Source organism: Nematostella vectensis, chromosome 13 (assembly GCF_932526225.1).
Source record: "Nematostella vectensis chromosome 13, jaNemVect1.1, whole genome shotgun sequence".
NCBI lineage: Eukaryota > Metazoa > Cnidaria > Anthozoa > Actiniaria > Edwardsiidae > Nematostella > Nematostella vectensis.
Genome location: NC_064046.1, coordinates 7,641,142 through 7,663,153, shown reverse-complemented (window position 1 = coordinate 7,663,153; position 22,012 = coordinate 7,641,142). Strand labels below are relative to the sequence as shown.

General features: G+C 42.3%; 1 protein-coding gene and 2 long non-coding RNA genes across 3 annotated transcripts; 1 reads left to right on the top strand and 2 right to left on the bottom strand.

Moving 5' to 3' along the window:
- Positions 1 to 2,367: 2,367 nt before the first annotated feature.
- LOC116610277 lies at positions 2,368 to 3,225 on the bottom strand. Its single transcript, XM_032371081.1, has one exon. The coding sequence runs from the start codon at positions 3,223 to 3,225 to the stop codon at positions 2,368 to 2,370; it is 858 nt and encodes a 285-aa protein (XP_032226972.1).
- A 12,625-nt stretch (positions 3,226 to 15,850) lies between these two features.
- On the bottom strand, positions 15,851 to 16,919 carry LOC116610273. The gene is made up of 2 exons (XR_004293283.2): positions 16,775 to 16,919; positions 15,851 to 16,101 (listed from the first exon to the last, which is right to left on the bottom strand). It is a non-coding gene; the product is annotated as an uncharacterized LOC116610273 (long non-coding RNA).
- A 139-nt stretch (positions 16,920 to 17,058) lies between these two features.
- On the top strand, positions 17,059 to 18,777 carry LOC116610274. Its single transcript, XR_004293284.2, has 2 exons — positions 17,059 to 17,398; positions 17,486 to 18,777. It is a non-coding gene; the product is annotated as an uncharacterized LOC116610274 (long non-coding RNA).
- The last annotated feature ends 3,235 nt before the right edge of the window (positions 18,778 to 22,012 follow it).

Below are 22,012 nucleotides of genomic sequence, written 5' to 3'. Positions count from 1 at the left end.
TTCAATTCAGCATGGAGATCACTATTAATGTGAACCCTATAAATAGCAAAGACTCTACATTCTATCTCATTTCACCATGTCTAGCCGACTGAGAAGGAACGAGCGCTTTCTTGGAGTGCTCTCGCATACCAAAGGGAAAGCGCGACAACGTCTTCTGGCCAATGCTACACCCGAACAAATAAACACGTTGGGGGAAATTTGCCAAGAACCTATTGAAAGGTAACCTCCCCATTTCCCAGACTCAAAGGAGAAAACTAAAGCCCCACCTACAACGACTACGCACCCTGGCTAACAAGAGAGTACCCAATGGTTCCCGAAAACGCTCCGTCACAAGTCAACGTGGTGGATTTGTCATCCCCCTCTTACTAGGGTTCTTGGGTGCCACAGCAGCCACACCCGTGTTGAATAAACTCATCAGCAAAATCTAAAGACTATAAATAGAGTCGACGTAAAAGTTTACCCTCTCAGTTGACTCAAGATATTCACCATGACCACACAAAAAGGGGGAGCCTACCGCATGGCCATGATCCCCGAATACATGCTCAACATGATCATGACCAAGGAAAACGTCACCATGGCCCCTCAATTCCGTATCATGGCACGGTTGGATGGGGAGATGCGAGCTATCTTGAATGACTTCTCGTTACCGTTAGATGCGAAAATACGTCACTACAATCGGGTGTCAAACCAATACCTCAAATGGCTACAACAACTCAAAGACGGTGGTAACACCAACAGAAGAACAAGAATACCAGCTAAACCAGCCCTTAACCTTCCTTCACCACCTAGCAAAACACCAAGCTCAGTACCACCACAAGCAAAAGTAGACGAGACCCCTCTCCTACCATAACCACCCACCAACACACCAAGGCCATCACGCATACCAAGACTTAAACGACGATGACTACAGACACCCACAAGAACAACGACACTTCCGCCTATTCACTCTCCACCCCAAGACCAATAACCAGGAAGGCAACTCCCATGGGACCCTTTTAAAAAAAGCGAAAAAGACAATGTGCTGTTATGTGCAACATTCTCTCTTTAATAACAATAAAATGTTTTTACAAAAACCATAACGTGGTGTTCGGATGTTCTTTCTACACAGTAGTCTCAAAATGGTGTGAAGGTCTACTATACAATCTTTGTCTCTCCTTTAGCCACTTGGCAAACACATAGACTTCGACTCTAGGGCAATGCACGGGGGTGGGCTCGGGTTGGTAAAAGTGATACCCACAAGTCTTAGCACTAATGTCCCATAAAAAGTTCATATGAGGCGTAATGGAGTCATAATATGCCCATAATGCTTCGTATTTGGGGCCACCATACAGTTCAAAATTAACGTTGGGAATACCAAGCTCTTTCAGCACCTTGCGCTCACAGTCTCCTCCCTTGTACGCTACTATCCCACCTTGACCATATAGGTCATACCACTCCTGGACGATACGGTTCAGTTCCGTGTGTGGGACGCTCGATCCTGGTGCAAGGTCAAAGTTCATTTTCATGATGCGCCGACTGGTGTAACGAACGCATCTCTTGTCACTGTCCGAGAGCTCATTAAATGCGATGGGGAAAGAAGATGTTTACCCACCACCCATTTTATTCTCCACTTTGACGATTAACACAAATAAAAATACATGGATAAAAGTATAAAGCGGCCGCTATGAAATGTTACAAAATTGAATAAACGAGAAAATATTAAATAATTTACCTCAAAGGTGACAATATACAGACGAGTAGACGACAGAGAGGACGAACCAAAGAAATCTTAACTGCAGTGACTAATATACAGAATGCTTACGTTTACTTATCAAAAATTAGCATGACTAAGACAAAGGACTCTAATAACAATAGAACGATGTGTTAACGAGAAACTACTAAACCGGCGACCAACAAAGGGTGTACAAACATATTAACAAAACATCTTGTAACACAAAAATTCAGAGTTTCGCTGTAACAAACCGGCCCCCGAAGGACCATTGAGTCCTGACACACTCAACACAAATACTGCGAAACTAACTAATTTAATTTATGAATAGTGTTCATAATAGTGTTCATATCAGATGGTACTTCTCTGAGCACTTGATAAGTCCATTCACTCAGTAGTGAGTCTGTAAACTCACAAGTCGTTTGCAAACTTTAAGACATATCTTGACATCTAGGTTGGTGCGGATGCTGCTTCTAGTAGGCAGACCTTGCGTACATCTCTCTTTAGATGGGAGAGTGCAGTCTTGATCATCACGTGGCGAACAGCACCGAACTTGTCGGGAACTACTTCATCAATCACTTCCATAGGCCACCGTCCACGAGGTAATGATTCATCCACAACTAGTACTAGATCTCCTTTGCTGAGATTTCTCCTTGGTTTCAGCCACTTCTGACGTTCTTGGAGAGCTTGCATATACTCCACCCATCGTCTCCAAAAGATATTGGATAGGTACTGTGCGTGACGGACCAGCGCTTGGTAAATCTATCAGCAAGAACTGAGAAGTCTCCTGGAGCTATGCATGGATTTCTGTAGACTAACAGAAGCTTGTTAGGCGTCAAGGGTTCTAGGTCGTTTGGGTCAGCTGTGATACGCGTCAGGGGGCGATCATTCAGAATGTTCTCTGTCTCTGCCATCATGGTACTGAGTATTTCGTCATCCACCGTCTGGTTAGCAAGTAAGACGCGCAGGATTCTGCGAATCGAACCTATCATTCTCTCCCATAATCTTCCGGTGTGGCTTGCTTTGGGGGGATTGAAATGCCATTCGATCTTATTCTCTCGCAAGGTATCTCTGATACGGTCTTGGTTCCAGGTTTTCAAGGCTTCTCTGACATCTTCTTCTGCTCCCTTGAAGTTAGTTCCATTGTCGCTAAAGACTTCCCTTGGCGGTCCTCTCCTGCTCACAAATCTTGAGAAGGCTTGAAGAAAAGAGTCTGTCGTTAACTCGATATGAACTGCACGCATAGTTAAACAAGAGAAAACGCATCCATATCGCCTTACGTAACTTCTCTTTACTTTGACTTGTATAGGCCCGAAGTAATCAATTCCAACAAAGGTAAATGGTGGATTATCAGGTGTGACGCGCGCTAATTGAAGTGGAGCCATAATCTGATCTTGAGGCTTGGCCTTCCACCGCTTACATTTGATGCACTTCTTTAGTACAGCTCTTACAGCTGCCCCTCCTTTCAATATCCAATACTTCTCACGAACGCTTGATAGCACTTGGGTTGGACCCATATGACCTTCTTTGTTATGAACTTGATGAATGATGAGGTCTGTGATGTGGTGCTTACGTGGGATGAGTATTGGATCGATGCTCTATCAAGACGTCCTCCGACTCGGATCAATCCACTTGATCAATCCGCTTGATAGCACTTGAAACTGACAAGTGCTATCAATCCGCTTGATAGCACTTGGGTTGGACCCATATGACCTTCTTTGTTATGAACTTGATGAGTGATGAGGTCTGTGATGTGGTGCTTACCTGTGATGAGTATTGGATCGATGCTCTATCAAGACGTCCTCCGACTCGGATCAATCCATCGAGTACAAATGGGCAGAACTTTAAAAGGGGACTTGAGTATGGCGCGCTGTTCAATCGCCGACCTGAAGATCTTGAGTAGTCCTTCTTCTCTTCTGTTCTCTTTCTTTCTTCAACTTCCAGGATTTTCATTTCCCTCGGAAAGCTCTGTCGTTCTACATACTTCACTATCTCGTTCTCGGCTTCTGAAATCTCTTGAGCCGTGAGATCTCCTATCTTAAGATCAACGTCGGATGGTCGGCGCACCTGATGTATTAGGTACTTCTTAAATCGCATCATCCAAGCAACTCCTTTCAGGAAGGCATACAAGGAGGAATAACTCTCAATCATGTTGTCTAAACCCTCTTTCACATTACTGCTCACATGGTTGCTGCTCACATTGTTAACTTCGATCTCCTCGGCACAAGTATCATTAACTGGTTGTGAAGGCCAACATTCTTCCTTCTTTAGGAATTGTGGACCATTTAGCCATACTTGAATCTTATCCTTGTCACTCGTCTTCAGGCCTCGAGAGGCATAGTCGGCCGGATTCATAGCAGAACTCACATGAAACCACTGATCTGGGCTGGATATAACGTGGATAGTTGAAGCCGATTAGCAAAAAAGGTCTTGAAACGCTTATATTTGTTCTTGATACTTTGCAAAACAATCATCGAATCTGTCCAGAAATAAGTCTTGTGCACCGGTAGGTCGAGTTCTTCTTCGATCTGTTTGTGTAGCTTCACAGCGACTGTTGCGGCAGTGAGCTCTAATCTAGGGATTGTGACTGACTTCAATGGTGCTACTCTTGCTTTCCCGAGCAATAAATTGCAGGTCACAACACCATCAGTATCTTGAACGCGTAAATATGACGCGGCGCCATATCCCTCAGTTGAAGCATCCGAAAAATGGTGCAGCTGTATGGGCTGTATTTTAGACAATGGCTGTAGTTTCACACATCTAGGCACTGTTACATCTGTGATATAACCAATATCACCAACTCAATCTCGCCACATCTCGAGCTCTGCGTCTGGAATAACTTCATCCCATGAATAGTCGCTCTTGCATAAGCCTTGAAGGATCTTCTTAGCTGGCAGTACAAGTGGTGCTGCCAGACCAAGTGGATCGTACACTGACGATGTCATGAATAGTATACCACGTCTCGTGGAAACGGATCTCTTTTGAAGAGCTCGGAAACTGAAGACATCTTCTTCAATTTTCCATGTCATTCCTAGGGTTCTTTCTATCGGCAGATCATCCAGATCAATATCCTTGTCTTTCAATGAAGGGGCTTGCTCTTTTTCTGGAATCGAGACAAGTACCTCACGTCTGTTTCAGATCCATTTTGTAAGGTGAAAACCACCTCTATTCATCATCTCATGCAGCTGATGTACCAGACTAAAAGCTTCGCCAGTAGTCTGCACGGACTTGACACAATCATCGACGTAAAAGTTCCTCAGAACAGTTTCAACTGTCGCTTCACCAAAATCAGCCTTGTTATCCTCTTTCTTAGAGCAAAACTTGCACAGCTCGGTGTTGACTCCGCTCCAAAGATGTGAACTAGCATCTGATGCTCAACTGGTGCTGTTGACAAATCACCTCCCGGCCCCCATAAGAATGGGAGAGCTTCGCAATCTTGTGGTGAGACCTTGACTTGATAAAACATCTGTTCTACGTCCGCCATAAAGGCCACAGGATGTTGACGAAAACGCATAAGCACTCCAACGAGATTGTTAGTTAAGTCAGGACCTTGAAGCAACTTATCATTCAATGAGATGTTCTTATGCTTGGCTGCGCAGTCAAAAACTACTCTCACTTTGTCGGGTTTCTGCGGGTGAAATACTGGATGGTGAGCGAGGTACCAAGTCGGACTGTCATCGCTGCTTTGATGGTCTGTAGGAAGTTGTCTGGCGTGACCTTGAGAAATATATTCGTCTATTGTTGCTGTGTACTGGCGATGGAGGACCTCATCCTTGAGTAGTCGTCGCTTTAATGAGCATAGTCGTCTAATGGCTTTGGTTCTGCTGTCTGGAAGGCGCGGATTGTGAACCTTCCATGGTAGAGAAAGCTGGTAATGCCCATCTAATAGCGTTGCCGACTTCTCGATTATGCTTAAGGCTCGCCGATCCTCTATCGAAATAGGTTTTTCTTGACGTAGGTGCATCGACAAAGTTTGCGATGTAAAGTCCATCAATCTTTGCCGTCAGCATTTCTTGGTCTCCGCTTACAAAATTTACTTGTCCTGACTGTCCCGTCTGATTTCCGACTGGTCCAATCAATGTCCAACCAAGCAACGTTTTTACTGCGTATGGTTGTTTTCGTCTTCCACTGCGTTCCTCAAAAACCCAATGCGCTTCGGGAACATCACTACCGATAAGGATGGTAACCTTCTTCGAAATTTCGGGAAAGTCGATTCCTTGTAAATGAGAACACTTTCTGATGTCTTCTGATGATGGTATTGATAAGTTCGAGATCGGTAACTTGTCCAAGGTCCACACTTTATCCAACTGGACTTCACCATCACCATCGAAGTACTTAACTTTCAATTTAACTTCTTGACCTTGTCTTTGCTGCTTTTCAGCGTTAATAGTCGTTAACGAAAAGGTTGTTTGTCTCCCTTCTATACCAAGTTCTTCTAGCAGGCTTGTCTCGCATAGTGTAGTGTCTGATCCTTTGTCAAGGAAGGCGTATGTCTCTACATCGTGACTACCATCTACTGCCGACACTCTTACTGGTAAGATTCTTAGCAACACCTTCAACTGGTTCGGCTTTGACACACCTGCTTGGGAGACGTGATTGGTTGTGTTTTCCTGAGTAGATTCTTCTACACCTGGCTCGTTCGTTACTTGATCAGAACCAGAAGAGTCGACTTAATGAAGAAGCGAGTGGTGTCTTTTATTGCATCCACTTACTAGACAAGCGCGATAAGCCTTGCATCTCTTGGTTATATGGTATGGTTGTAAACAATTATCACAGAGTCTCTTAGTTCTTACAAAGTCCAGTCTTTCAGCATATGCCTTATCACGAAATTTAAAACACCTTACAATCTCGTGAGTGCCTTCACAAAACAAGCAAGGTTGGAAATGAACATTGGAGACATTGCGCTTGCTATGCTCTTGATTGCCTGATTCTTGCTTGGCGTTCTATTGTTGGATTGGTTGCCGTGTTTTTTGCTGCGGTCTGGGACTCTCTGCCTGTGTGGATAGTACAATACCAAATTGAGTTCCAAGTTGTGGTTTCATGAATACTTTGGATTCGACAGGTTTCAAACCGACAAGCTTTCAAAATTCAGTATTTGCACATTTAGCTTTACGTTCAACAAAATCTACTAGATCGGAAAAATTAGGCTGTCCTCCATTTTCCAGCATCCTTCCAGTCATCTTGGCCCACTTAGCTTGCATAACGGTGGGTAACCGTAGGACAACACGTTTCAAAGTCTCAAAAGAGTTGACATCCGCCTCGTATTTCATTTCTTAAGAATTCAACAGGCAATTGCGCATATCTCTGGATAGTTCTAAAAGTTTTTCAGTGTCAGCAACTTTTAACTGGGAACCCTCTACGATTTTGTTAATAAAGGCGCGCACAACAATATGTCTCTGTCCAAAGTGTGATTCCAAAATCTTCAAAGCTTCAGAATAACCCTCCCCTTCTGGAAGCATAGTACAGTTCTCAATAGCATTCCTTGCTTTCCCTGTACAGTATTGTATCAAATACGAAAGCCTTAAGTTGTCATCTTGTACGACATTTGCAACATTGATTTCAAAATGTTTAATGAAAATAGGATATTAGGTGGGATTACCATCAAAAGATACAAATTCTCGCTTAGGCATATCCAACTTCTTTAGCGTCTCAGAAATACTCTTCATACCCCTTTCGAAATCTTCAAATGCGAGATCTTTACGATTTGAACCTTGGTGAGGAATCTCTGGAGGTGGAAACCGATCTTGAAAGGAAAAAAAATGTTTCACCTTTTCTTGGGAAAGCCTTTTAGATGAGGGAGACGAAAAACACGAACCATCACCTTCTGACTCTTTGGCTTCTAAATCCAGCTCCTTGGCTTCTATCTTGGCTTGAAGGCGAGTAGACGACAGAGAGGACGAACCAAATAAATCTTAACTGCAGTGACTAATATACAGAATGCTTACGTGTACTTATCGAAAATTAGCATGACTTAGACAAAGGACTCTAATAACAATAGAACGATGTGTTCACGAGAAACTACTAAACCGGAGACGAACAAAGGGTGTACAAACATATTAACAAAACATCTTGTAACACAAAAATTCAGAGTTTCGCTGTAACAAATACCCTTGATATTGTGAAGAATGCCTTCCATGGCAGGTCCATCAGGAGATGCACCAGCAGCAACACCAGCAGCGGCATGGTTCACTCCGTCTCCACTTCCTTCTTTTCCGGCGTCATTTCTCACACACTCTCACAAGTCACCATGAACAACAACATGGCTGACCATATGACTTGTATAATCTGTTGCGAAGGAGATGACGAACTCATGGAACTACTCCCCTGCTGTAAGCAACCCTGTCATTTCCCCTGTTTGTGGAAATGGATACACGCTCACCTAACACCACGGGCTACCTGTCCACACTGTCGAAAGGGGTACCGTCCATGGAACCAAGAAGTAATCCTGTGGATAGCCAGTGATTTTACCCCCAAGAACGAAAATCATACCGCTGACCAAATTGTCCTCGAAGAAAAACGAAAGGCTTAATCGGCCATAAACCGCTTCAAACAATTAATGAACATTTACCCCGCTCACCTCAAGCACCCCTTCCACATTGGAGTACATGCGAACACAAAGCTACCCGTAAGACCAACTGCGAGAACAGACACGACATGGAACTCCCCCTCCTACTCCCCCAGCGCCCCGTCTTGACGACCCCAAATGAAAACCAAAATATAACCCAGTATGGAATCTGGCTGTGGCTACACATCAACAACAACAACAGATTTACTTACAACAACGATTACCATTGGACAACCGAAAACTTCATTCCTCCCCCTCCCCCTGAAGGTCACGTTGAACGAGAAGTCTACGAATTGGGGCACCACGAGTAGATGCGTAATCTTCGAGAATCGCTCTCTCGCCGAAGCACTCTACCCCCACTAGACTGCATCCATGCCTATCGACGAGCATGCATAGCCTGGTCCTACAACGTGTGGGGAGAATGGAACTGGGAAAGCGATGACCAGTACGATATCAACCAACGCCCACCACCACCTCCCATGGGACACAAACTAGACCTATCTACGAACGATCCCCTCTCGATTGGAATCCTTTTGATCAGATAGATAGATAGATAGATAGATAGATAGATAGATAGATAGATAGATAGATAGATAGATAGATAGATAGATAGATAGATAGATGGATGGATGGATGGATGGATGGATGGATGGATGGATGGATGGATGGATGGATGGATGGATGGATGGATGGATGGATGGATGGATGGATGGATGGATGGATGGATGGATGGATGGATGGATGGATGGATGGATGGATGGATGGATGGATGGATGGATGGATGGATGGATGGATGGATGGATGGATGGATGGATGGATGGATGGATGGATGGATGGATGGATGGATGGATGGATGGATGGATGGATGGATGGATGGATGGATGGATGGATGGATGGATGGATGGATGGATGGATGGATGGATGGATGGATGGATGGATGGATGGATGGATGGATGGATGGATGGATGGATGGATGGATGGATGGATGGATGGATGGATGGATGGATGGATGGATGGATGGATGGATGGATGGATGGATGGATGGATGGATGGATGGATGGATGGATGGATGGATGGATGGATGGATGGATGGATGGATGGATGGATGGATGGATGGATGGATGGATGGATGGATGGATGGATGGATGGATGGATGGATGGATGGATGGATGGATGGATGGATGGATGGATGGATGGATGGATGGATGGATGGATGGATGGATGGATGGATGGATGGATGGATGGATGGATGGATGGATGGATGGATGGATGGATGGATGGATGGATGGATGGATGGATGGATGGATGGATGGATGGATGGATGGATGGATGGATGGATGGATGGATGGATGGATGGATGGATGGATGGATGGATGGATGGATGGATGGATGGATGGATGGATGGATGGATGGATGGATGGATGGATGGATGGATGGATGGATGGATGGATGGATGGATGGATGGATGGATGGATGGATGGATGGATGGATGGATGGATGGATGGATGGATGGATGGATGGATGGATGGATGGATGGATGGATGGATGGATGGATGGATGGATGGATGGATGGATGGATGGATGGATGGATGGATGGATGGATGGATGGATGGATGGATGGATGGATGGATGGATGGATGGATGGATGGATAGATAGATAGATAGATGCCTTTTTTAATGAGGGATTTACTTAATATCACAATAGATAATGTACGCATGGCCCTCAATAGAAACAAAATAAATAAAAGCTATTTACAAATCTGTTTACAGCAAAATCTTTGACGAAACTATTTACAATAACAATCCTTTGCTGATTTATAAACTTATTTACAGAGTTGTGATGTATTATCTTAGTTTTGCGGAGAAGGCGGTGATTGACTTAGCTTCTTTGATTTCTAGTGGCAATTCCTTTCACCTTTTAGCTGCTACAAACTTAAAGCTGTTTTTTGCTAATGTAGTCCATACTCGTCGTCGTCGTTATCGAAACACCAACACCAACAACAAAAACGACTACGTGAGTGACGAAAGCGATGATTGGGTTCCTTTTGATCATGCTGGTCGCCGAAACATCAACAACAACAACTACGAGAGTGGCAATAGCGATACGAACATGATCTCAGACCTTGATAATGATGATGATGATGGTGAAAGCGATGAAGAAGAAGAAGTCAATCGGGACGCCCCCTCTCGATGATTGCTACAGAGTCCTAATAAGAGCTCTAGAAAAAGCACTCCCACTGGTAACTAGCAACCCCCCCCCTCTCGGTCAACATCTCCGAACGCATCCTGAACGTCATTCGAAGAATGAACCTACGACGATTAAACGACATGCAAACAGGCTCACTGGCACCACGTGAATTTGCTTCTCTACAATCCTTTGCCTACTTCCGGTACATATTGCGGCACAGGGAAGAACTATACACTTTTGTACAAGCCGCTGAAGCCGAGAATAACAGGAGTAGCTCATCGCAACAACCACCCCCCCAAAATCAGACTACTAGACTGACTACTGCTTCTACCACCACCACCTCAGGTAACACAACACCACCCCAAGAACAGTCTGCTACCACAAGTAACCCAACACCTTCACCAAGTCATAAGGCTAATCATCCACGTAGAAGGCAGACGCGAACTCGAAGTACCTGCCATTGACTTTTCGAACATTCTATGGGAACGCTAAGAACACTAAGATAGATACTTGATAAATAACGTTCTTTTTATGGACCCTTGTATCCATGTTGTTTAATAAAATAGATTTTTTACTCTAAATATGGTGTGGACTGTTTACGTCACTTCCGCCCTATCAAATCCCACCAATCATCACCCCCCCCTAAAGTCCAAAGGTCAAGTCCAAAGTCCACCTGTAAAGTCACTTCCGCCCCTCCAAATCCAACCAATCACAGCACGCCATTTTCAACAACCAATCAGAACGCGCCACGACCGCGCGGCCGGGGGACTGGAATCCACCCCCTATAGAGACTTACTTTATAATAATAATAATAATCTTTATTATCAAAGGATAAAAATACATATCCTATGTTACAATCAATTTCTAAAAATTAGGCAAACTACTAAGTTACATTAAATGTTTGAATGCAATTCGGTTGATGAAAGTGTTTTTGAATCGTTCAGTTTTTACATTTGGTGTTAAATAGAGCGTACCACGAAGATTGTATTTGGTTTCTTTTATAGCGGGTAAGTATGAATGTAATGGGTGGTTTAGAATGGCTACAGCTTTTTCATACAGTTTACAGTCTTGCTTGGTCAGTATATCGCTTATACAAACAGGTGTAGATACGAACCGGCGTTTATAACACCTGTCTAAGAATGACTGAATGGTATTTAGATCTGAGCCGCAGGCCCCGTAAACGGATAAGCCGTAAGTGATACATGGCAACACCAGGGAGAAGAATAGATGGTCTATTTCTAGTTGGCTATATTGTTCCTTCCTAGGGGTCCTAAGAATATGGAGGCATTTGTTGGCTTTAATTAATTTGTTTTTGACGTGCAGGCTGAACTTCAGATCACTTTGAATTGTAAGGCCTAATAAAAGCGCGTCGCTGCACTGAGGAATGTTGTAAACTGCATGATAATTAGAATTATTGTTTTTCTTTCGGACTATCAGCTCCTTACATTTTTCTGCATTGCAAAGCATTTCATTAATATTGGACCATTTAAAAAAATTATTGACTAGATTGAAAGATAGGTCTTCCTTAGAAAACACAGGAGTCACAATTGTGCTATCATCCGCATATTTAAAGAGTACTTGATCCCCCTTATAGAATAAATTGAGATCATTAAGAAAAATATTGAACAGATGGGGACCACTAACGCATCCTTGAGTAGTTCCTTTGTTGACGGACTTCCAACTACAACTATAATTATAAGAAGAAATTCTTTGTTGCCTATTATGAAGAAAGCTGTGGTACCAATTGACTAAGTACGGATTAATTGATAATTGTTTCAGCTTATGCGACAAAAGATCATGCTTACCACAGTCAAAAGCTTTGCTAAAGTCCATCGTAAAGATCCTAACAGCTTTGCAATCAGAATTATCCATGTATATTTGCACACTTGATGTTGGATGGATATCAGAGCATTTGTGCAGTTCCCTTCTTTTCTGTAAGCGAACTGGGAGGGGCTAAGGTTAGCCTCGACGGGTTTCCTGGCGAAGTTTTCGTATACGACCTTCTCAAACGCCCTTGCGATGACAGGTGTGATGTTAATCCCTCTATAATCCTTGTCTTCCTTAGGGATGTCCATCTTCGGTAGAGGGTTTATGTTCGCTCTCTTCCATGACAGGGGCCATTCCTGTGTAGATAGAGATAGATTCCAGATTTTGTGTATTACTTGTACGAAAATTTCTGAAAAGTCTCTCCAAATCCAGTGAGGTATCTCGTCAGGTCCCGTTGCAGTTTTCTTCAGATTTTCAAGGGTTCTCCATACCAACCTCTCAGATATTACTAGCACCTTCACATCCTCTGCAATCTCTAAGTCAACCGGCTTCGTATAGTTGTCGTCACGGCAGAGTCGCCCGAAATACTCGTTAAGGCCGTCTAAAGATGTCTTATCCAGTGCGACCGTAGAATTGGAAACGCGACGTTGAGATTTAGAATCGACACTCGCCCACCAATCGCGACTGCCTAATATGGCAGAGGGATTCTTCCGGTTCTGGCTAATTATCTCCGAAATCCTGTGATTGATGACTTTCAAGCGCTCTTCATTATTTGGAGTAGGAGCTATTCTCGACTTCGCCCGAAACAGAGATTTGACTAGCGGCGTCATCCATGCGGGTCTCGTGTTGACATTTGTACTGATCTTAGTGGCATGTGCTTGTCCATTAGTGTGTGAATTCTTTGTTCCAATCCTCCCACTGCTACGTTTACATTTGTTGCCTTAGTAACATCTCCCCAGTCCGTCTCAGCCAACTCCATGTACAGCGCCAGTTTCCGGTGTTCCCTGCAATCGCGCACTTGCACTTTCCTGCGTATGGGCTTTAATTTACGGCCCGCTGGCAGCGCAAACCCATTGTGGTCTGTTTTGATCAGCATGTGAACTGGATATGCTTTTCCAAAGAGATCCGGGCGGTTGGTCAAGCAATTGTCAAGAATAGCATCGCCCCTCGTGGGGAAATCAACCAGAACGTCCCAACCAGACAAAGCCTTTAGTTCTTGTAGGTCCAGTCTATTGAGATCACCGCCACATACCACAACAGTGTCAGGGTGTTTGTCCAACACAGAATCCACAAAGCTAATTTTAAAAATAGCTCATTAGATCCTCGTCACGGTAGTCATGCTTTGGAGGATTGTAAAGGCCACAAATTAGCATGCGATGCCCTGAAGGCAAAGATAGAGTTAAACAAATCATTTTATAAAGTTTAGAACGAAAAACGTCCAAAACCTTCAAGTTGTTCCGTAGATAGATTGCAACTCCGCCCATTTTTCTTTTGTCCAAATCAGCCCAGCCTCTGTCTCTCCTGTAGATCAAATAAAGGGGGAAACTAACAACCGCGTCAGGTACTTCGGTGGAGAGGTGTGTTTCAGAGACCACGCAAACATCTATATCCTGAGTTCTAAAGTGTGTCTCAAGCGCAACTGTGGCCCGTACACGGTTCTTTGTTTTCGCCAGTCCACAAATATTGGTGAAAAGATGTTTTGGAACTGGAAGGCCCGTTGCCTGAGCTGTGCAATTGTTGTATCCTTTTCTCGAGGAATGTAGATCAGACTGCTTTTATTGATGTTCCGGTCACATAGTTTTCCACTAGTCAAGCGCCGGGTTTCGACCACAGGGATGTAATGCTTTTGGTTCGCTCCTCTGCTGCCTCCATAGCGCAGGATATCTAGTGACTTCGATTCGGATAAGACGGGTTTTGCCGGCTTAGGCACAGAATGCCTGAGAGAGAGGAGATTCAATCGGTCGTAAGAAATATTCCCACTCTCTGACTTCGAGCTGTTTCCCTTATCACTCCCTTGAATTGCTAGCTCCGGGCCTGGTTGGGGATGGACATCCATACAGATGGTAATGTCCAGTAACACTGAGTGCTCGGCAGCCGCCATGAAGGTCGAACCTCGGTCACTCCAGGATACAATCGCTCGTCGCACACGATATTTCCGCGTAAAGGAAATTTGAAACCGAGAACATTGGAGTCACGGGATTTCATTTTCCCTTGAATCAACTTTAAATTGCTTCAAATTTAGGATTAAAATGAGAAAAACCAAGAGCATACACAGGGCTCTTGAAAACGTGGCAGCCATGTCGGCGCCTGCGTGTGACTCTAAAGTGTTCGTTTTGTAGTCTTTGTTTTGACCCGAAAGCATCGCATTTTGTAGACAGGGGCACTCTGCCAGCGTGCAGATGCAATGTGTTTGCGGTGACACCATAAAGTGGATAAACTCACTATGTCATCTGGAAGTGTGGTGAAATACAATGTCAAAATAAGGTAAGATTTTTGTGTATCTTTCCTCATAATTTTGAATTTTCATGTATAAATAAAGACTACAATAGAATCATTATAATGTCTATACGTTTCAGAATGATGCTTCATGGCCTAGAATCAACTGATCACAGACAGTATGCTAGTGTTTGCAATGCAGTCCTGATATAATATGAAGACATTTTGGCATAGACACAAAGCATTGATATACAGCTTCAAATTAAAATGCCCCTCTTTGAACCATCGCCCACGCCTCACCCCAACAATGTTCTAGTGTCCTGTGTAGGATTTAGGGTGGAACATTCAGCTCATATCCACTTGAACAAGCAATACTACAACATTTGTTGACTTATGTTTTATACAGTAGCTTTGCATATACATGTCTTTAGGGTGTGTGTACATCATCTTTATTATTAGACAAATCTTCTGCTTTTTGCATGATATCTATGTCATGGCACACCCACTTGACAATTCATGGCAATGTGCTCCAGAAATCTATATCTGAAATAGACAGTAAGCCAGGAGGACCTACTATCAAATAATAGCCCCTCTCCATATGCCCAGGTTCCTAAAATGTGTATCTTTATCTTTACAAAATACTTTTCATCATATGCATTACAACACATCTTGGTTTATGTATATGTTGAATACACTAAATTGGTGTGTTATTTCTGTAGTTCATGACACATTTTACCTATACAACTATTTTGTGTAACTATTCAATAACAAAGGCAACTTAAATTTTCCTAACCATGCAGTTTATTTTTCCATCATTGTGAAAACATTTACAAAAGATGAAACAATAAACAATCTATACAACAAGGGTTTTCTGATTCCTACATTTTGAGAAAAGGGAACAGGTCCCCATACCCCTATCTCTCCTGCTTGGAATTGGAAGTTTAAACCAATATTAAGAAATGCAGATAATAAAATAAAGATGCATCCTTGAAAATACAAACTAACATTCCCATGGCCCTCATAATCTGAATAAGCCTTCACTTCACATCTTCCTCCTTGAGACTGCCTCCAGTATTAGGACATATTTTGTAATGTGCACTGTCATCAGTGCTGGTTCATATATGATACAATGTGAGGATGACTATAGGCATGCTGCCTTATCAACTCGAAAAACAAGTAGTTTTTATTAATGTTTTCATGCTTTTATTTACACTGAATTACACTGTTTATTTTGGGAAAATCTTCAGGTACAGTGCTTATATACTCCATGATTGTAAACTGCATAGATCAGTCTGTGCATGTAAAGCACACTTGATCATGCCTAATCCAGGCATTTACAATAAACACATATTAAAATTTGTACTGGTAGTAGTAGAAGTGGTTTGAGGAGATGCAGAATTGGAACTTGGGCACCAAACTTTCTGCACTTGGATAGGTCTGTGATTTAAATGTAAATAGGTCAATGGTAAAGTGACAAAAAAGGAAGAAAAGCAATTATTATATTCGCTTTATTTACAACACATGATCTAAGTGCAACAATCAATGTTTTTTACAGGCATTAGCTTATTCTATTTTTAGAAGATTTTATGCATTTTGCCAAACTTGAATGCCATTTTTTTCACTGAGAAGCGGAATGGTTATTATGAATACCATACGAGAAAATCGATGCAACTTGGGTAAAGATTGAGTAAAGCACTTCATTAGCGGATAAGTCTTTGACAAATGAACAACTCTCGTGCCAAAAAGCAAAAAAAACTCCTCTTAGACTTTAGAAGCGAAATATGAGCGACACAAATGAAGTTGTGCGCTCGTTTGTTTACATTTACGTCGTCGGTTATCTAAAACCCGTAAGAGATTGAAATAAAAAAGAGAGAAGGACCTACCGGTTTCTCTTTTTCAACAATATTGAGGATTTAATGATGAAATAAAGCCACAAACATGCCTAAGTCCGAACGGGGAAACTTTAGCACTCACGTAAAAGGGGGAGAAAATTATTTCTATTTACGATTGAGATGTGATTTTCTGCTGTAAAACATTGTACTCTTAAAGCTACAGATACCGTTGCATTTTAACACGTTTCTGATAACAAAAAGACCGAATATTTACTTACTTGCACTGTAGCTCGACTCATTTGCTGGTTTGTCGGGAGCTCCGTGAAACATGTCCGCACCCTTGGAAGTCTCGACTCAACTGATTTGATTGACAGATTTTTCGGAGCTAACCAGTTATTTTGCCCCCTTTTATAGTGCGCGTGCGTGTTTAAGGTAATTCCCTTGAATTGCACTGCGCACCCCTCCCTTCTGCGCATAGTGGCGCGCGCTGTTTGTTCGAATTTTCCGGTATTCTTGGGTTTCAGTCACGTGACTTTTGGCGTGTGAATTTACTTCCGGTGTTGAAGTGGTGGTCAAAAACAGCAACGCGCGAACATGGCAGCTGTAGGCGAAAACCAGGTTTCTCCCGTATTTTCCAATTATTTTCGCTCTTTAAGTCTTAATATTCGATGGCATTACTTGCAAAAGATGTGTTATTGTAACGGAGTTGACCCCTGCATTCTAAAAAAGTAGATTTTTCAACAGATTTTCAACTTTTATCCTTCACTCGTCTTTGGCTTGCAGTCCTCTTTTTATTCTTCAAACGAGATGAAAGCTTACAAAAACATGCAGTCCTACAACGTTTCGTTTGTGGATGATTGAAAGACCTCGGTATTAAACGGATGAAAAATGATTGTCTTCTGGTAAGTGTATTTATCATGTTTTGTTTTGCGAAAACGCGATAATTTTGCGAAAGGATGAAAATTTGATTTCTCTTTTTTGCCCTGCAGAACAGCAGGGGGAAAATGGCAGATTCACACTTAAATAAATTGCAAGGACCAGCATTATTACTCAAGAAAAAAGCTTTATTAAGGCTATTTAGTATCCTGAAGCCCATCGCTTCTGTACATTGGGTACAAGGTTATTTTAAATTCCTAGATTTAATTGTATTACATAAGTATCTTACTCAATGAGCTTATTTTGTCGATACATTTGCTATGTCGATTTAAAATTTCTTATAACATGTACACTTGAGTATTTTTATCAATCATAGTCATCTCTGCCTTTCAATTGAGGCACTGTAATTACTGTAAGTAAAGTCCATTTTCTCAGAATACATGCAAATTTCACCTTCTGTCATCAAAATAAACCAAGATGTGATTATTACAATATTCATAATCAATCACACATATTTGTTATAGTCATGAATATTGGGGTATTCTTTTGTCTTTATTTACAGGGTGAAATTATATTGCTTCCAAAATTATTGAAGGGGGAGGGGGTTACATGTCCCACCGCCCCCTGCTATGGTGCTGTACAATTCCTCTTTCTGGTAAATTTGACAGTATTGCAGAATTCTAGTGAAAGGGTTACCTTCTATATTTTTACATTGTTGTCTTTTTGATGTGGAAATGGTTGTAAGCATGATATACAGTACCTAGGATTAGCTGAGGGGGGATGTGCAGTCATAGGTATAGGTATATTGAGAAAGGATAGTTAACAATAAGAAATCACCAATTTTTTTTGGCCAAAGGGGGTGAGCATGCATTCTGTGCACCCTTCTGTGTACTCGCCTGATACACATGCATGAGAAAGCTCATGAGTGAAGCATATGAGAATTTCTCAGTTTGCAGCACTGGTCAACACCTCACTGCCAAGTGGCACATCTTGGAGCCTCTTCTGATGGAATTATTATGATGATGGTGACATAAAACTCAGTAGGGATCATGTCTATTTCTACCAAAATCCAAGCTCAGCTACTTATTGTAGAGATGAGTTTTGCAATGTTGTTGGAACAAAACAATATTTTCATAATGTTATAATGCAATATTCTGTAAGAAAAGTATTGTTCCTTAGACTAATATTTTTTATTAGAGACTGCATATTACAGTATATTTTTAACACCAAATATCAATGCACTTAAATTAACATCAAATGTGATTAGTGTTATTCCAGAACACCTATTCAATTTGTCCATTATCAACAAAGCATTAAAGCATTCAAGAGCTGTATTCTAGCCATGATGTACATAGAGATTAGAAATTAGATAAAGTAAATAAGCATAAAAAAAACATATGAATTACAAGTGTGTATAAAACTTTTCTGTGGGACAAACCCTGTAAGATTTGTACAGGGCACAACAAATAATGGCTGCGACTCCAGATCCAAATGCAAGTTGGAAATCCATGGGCAGTGTTGGTCTTAGCATATCCCTTTGAGGCCACCCAATGAGAAATTGCATTTTTTATGCATCACACCCAAGCCTCATATGCTAAATTCAGTTCACTGGGACACTGAGAGTTTAAACGAAGTCACATTAGGACTAGTAATATTAGCTGCTAGAACTTCCCCAAACAGGTGCATAGCCAGGATTTTGTGTGTTGGGGGGGGGGGGGGGGGGGGTGGGAGTCTATCAATTAAGTGTAAACAATTTCTCTTGGGTAAGGCTTCCTAGCTCGCAGTGTTTCTCGATCTCAAGGGTATTTTCTCTCACGGAAAACTCTTATCACAATTCTCACGGGAAAATCTTATCACAATTCACTATTCTGAGTTCCTAATCCATTGGACAAAATGTAATTACCAGTCATGTCTGTCTTGAAGGACTGAAAGCTACTGACAGTAGCCTTGGGCTAAGTGTGACAAAACGGGAATATAAAAATTCACAGCGTAACTAGTAGTAATCATAGATTAATCAGTGCGTCCCGTTTTCGTATGACCATGTAAATCATTTGTAGGTCTATTTTTAGTCATTATACAAGTACATCTGTGACATCGCAATTCGATATAATGGAAAGAGCTCGATTTTTCTAGTCAATGTCTTGAGAATTAGAGAAAGTGGTTTTGTTCCGGGAGAGAAGGGGAAAATATTTGTTTCAACAATTATTGCTATTGTTTTGTATACTCATTGTTCCATTTTTTAAAAGAAGAAAACTTGTTACAAGAGTTGGGAAGTGAGGTCATGTGGCGTGTCAAAAATTTGGCATTAAACTTTGCTTCTCTATGAGAATGTCAAAACAGTGGATTTAGAGCGTAATAAATTTAACAGCATATGTCCATACATGATTAATCAACAATTTATTTATTTTGAAATGACAGAACAGTTTAAATTATCGAGTCTTTGATTTACATTTATAATAACTGGGATCTTAAAATATAAACTACAACAACAACAATGGTGAAATGTAAACCGTAAATAGTGTTCTAGTATGACAATGGTATTACTGTGTAAATTTAATGTCATTTCTTCTCATAATGAGTTGCTGCATGTGTTACGCCAATAAACAAATATATGCCTTAAGACTTCTAAATAGTTTTGCCTAAATGTTCCCCATTTTTACTTGAACGATTCTGGCTAATTAAAATTCAAATTTATGTAATTGGGCGTGTTTCCATGGCAACAACAATTCCAACTGTTGTAAGTTACCACGATCTACCACTATACCAAGATTTATTGCTAAACCATGTATACTTCGCGAGATATTCAAGAAAATCACTTTGTTCCGCGTATAAGCCCATTACATATTGGTGCACCCACCCACTGGCGGTGTGGAGATTTCTTGAACTTCGTCCGTTGAAGAGCACGACTTCGTGCAGTCGTCTTGATCCTCTGAAGAGTTTGAAAGGTCGGAGAGCCTCGTTAGAACCTCTTTGTCCAGCTTGGTGCCACTGTCGCCATGTAGTTTTTCGAGGCATTCGCGCGCCTTTGTGGCGACTTCGCGTTAACGCTGCTTGCGATAGTGCACTTTGGCGACGTTCGAGCTGTGCTTCTGATCTTCAGAGATAGCGCTTTGATCGGCACTTTTTAGCACTTTGCAGCTAGACGTCTCGGCGATTTGTCGGTATCGTGTGGGTTGAACATACTTGCCAGTCACTTCAAACACAAGTTTGCTCACCGAGCTTGTTGCTGACCCCCGTTTCTCGGACGTACTCACACTTGGGTTTGAGTTGCGGGCGAATGTAAGTTAGGTATCCCTCGAGCACACTCATGTTTGTGTCGGTCAGAAGGAGCGAGTCGAAGCCGTACTTGCCCGCTGTTTTGAACATTTTTTGGCAAACGGCAGATCAAACGGAGACGCCCTGTCGGGCGTGTCCTTGGACGTTCTCAGCACGGCCTCGTAGCGGGGCAAGTAGCGAGACACCACACCAAGTAGCTCGTTCATGGTTGCCCAGTTCCCTTTTGCCTCTAGCACATCGATGTCTAAATCGCTAGTCCACTGTAGTCGCATCATTTTTGAGACTGTCTTACGCACCTTTTTCAAGTATGTGTCCGTCGTAGACAGCCCTTTAGGCACAGCTTCCGATGCTCCGTTTACTTTCCTGTAGGTCACTAGTTCTGAAATGGCGTCCAGGTATCCGATTCGACCGGCATGACCCAACTGCCACTCGCTCTGCATTGTATCGGCAAATTTGAAAAGTAGATTAGGCGAACACAAGCAAAAGTCCACAATATCTAATGTGAGATGATCTTCGTCCTCGCTGCAAAATTCCAGAAACTTCAAGCATTTGCTAACCAGTTGCTGCGCTTGTCGGTCACTTTTGCAGCCCCCACACTGCCTTTGAGCCACGCGGTGAATTGTTCTGCAAACGTGCCAGACATGTCAAACGATGTGACGCCATTACTTGAACGTCGTTGCCCCTTCTCCTTTTCCATTTGTCTTCGAGAAGCTTCGATGTCTGAGTTGCTGGGTTTCTTATCAAAGTAATAAAACCATGGGTGCTTTTTCTTGACGTGTTTTCTACACCCTATTTGAGTTCCAAACCCATCGTTATGGCAGTCTGGTACAGGGCAGTGAAACAGCCCGTCATTTTTGGCTTCTTCTAAGTGCATTCTTTTTGGTTTCTTCGCAGCATTTGGAAGAAGCGACCAGTTTATCACATTACCCTGCTTTACCATCTCTTGTCAGCAACGGTTAAAGCGAGAATGAGAAACGTATGCGGCGTACCGCATGTTTAATGCTATCAAATAAGTGAAAAGAGCCAATCAATCACTGCCACGCGACAGCCTCGAAATAGTGGCAGCAGTCTATTGGTTGGGCACGATAAACCAAAATTGCATGCCCAAGCAAGCCTCAGCATGCCCTTGCTTTTGCATAGCTTGTGCAAGTCTAGGCATGGCTCTGAGAGATCATATCTTTTTAGATTAAGAAACAAAACCATAGATGCGGAACTTTTGTTCATGTTTTCGGAAAAGATAACACCCCACTTCGGTCCATTGTGGCCCTTTTGTTGTTCCTTTTTTACAAAGAAACGACACCATTTAGGCCAAATCGGTCCTACTGTTCCTATACTTTTAACCACTTAGGAACAGGCGTTCCCTT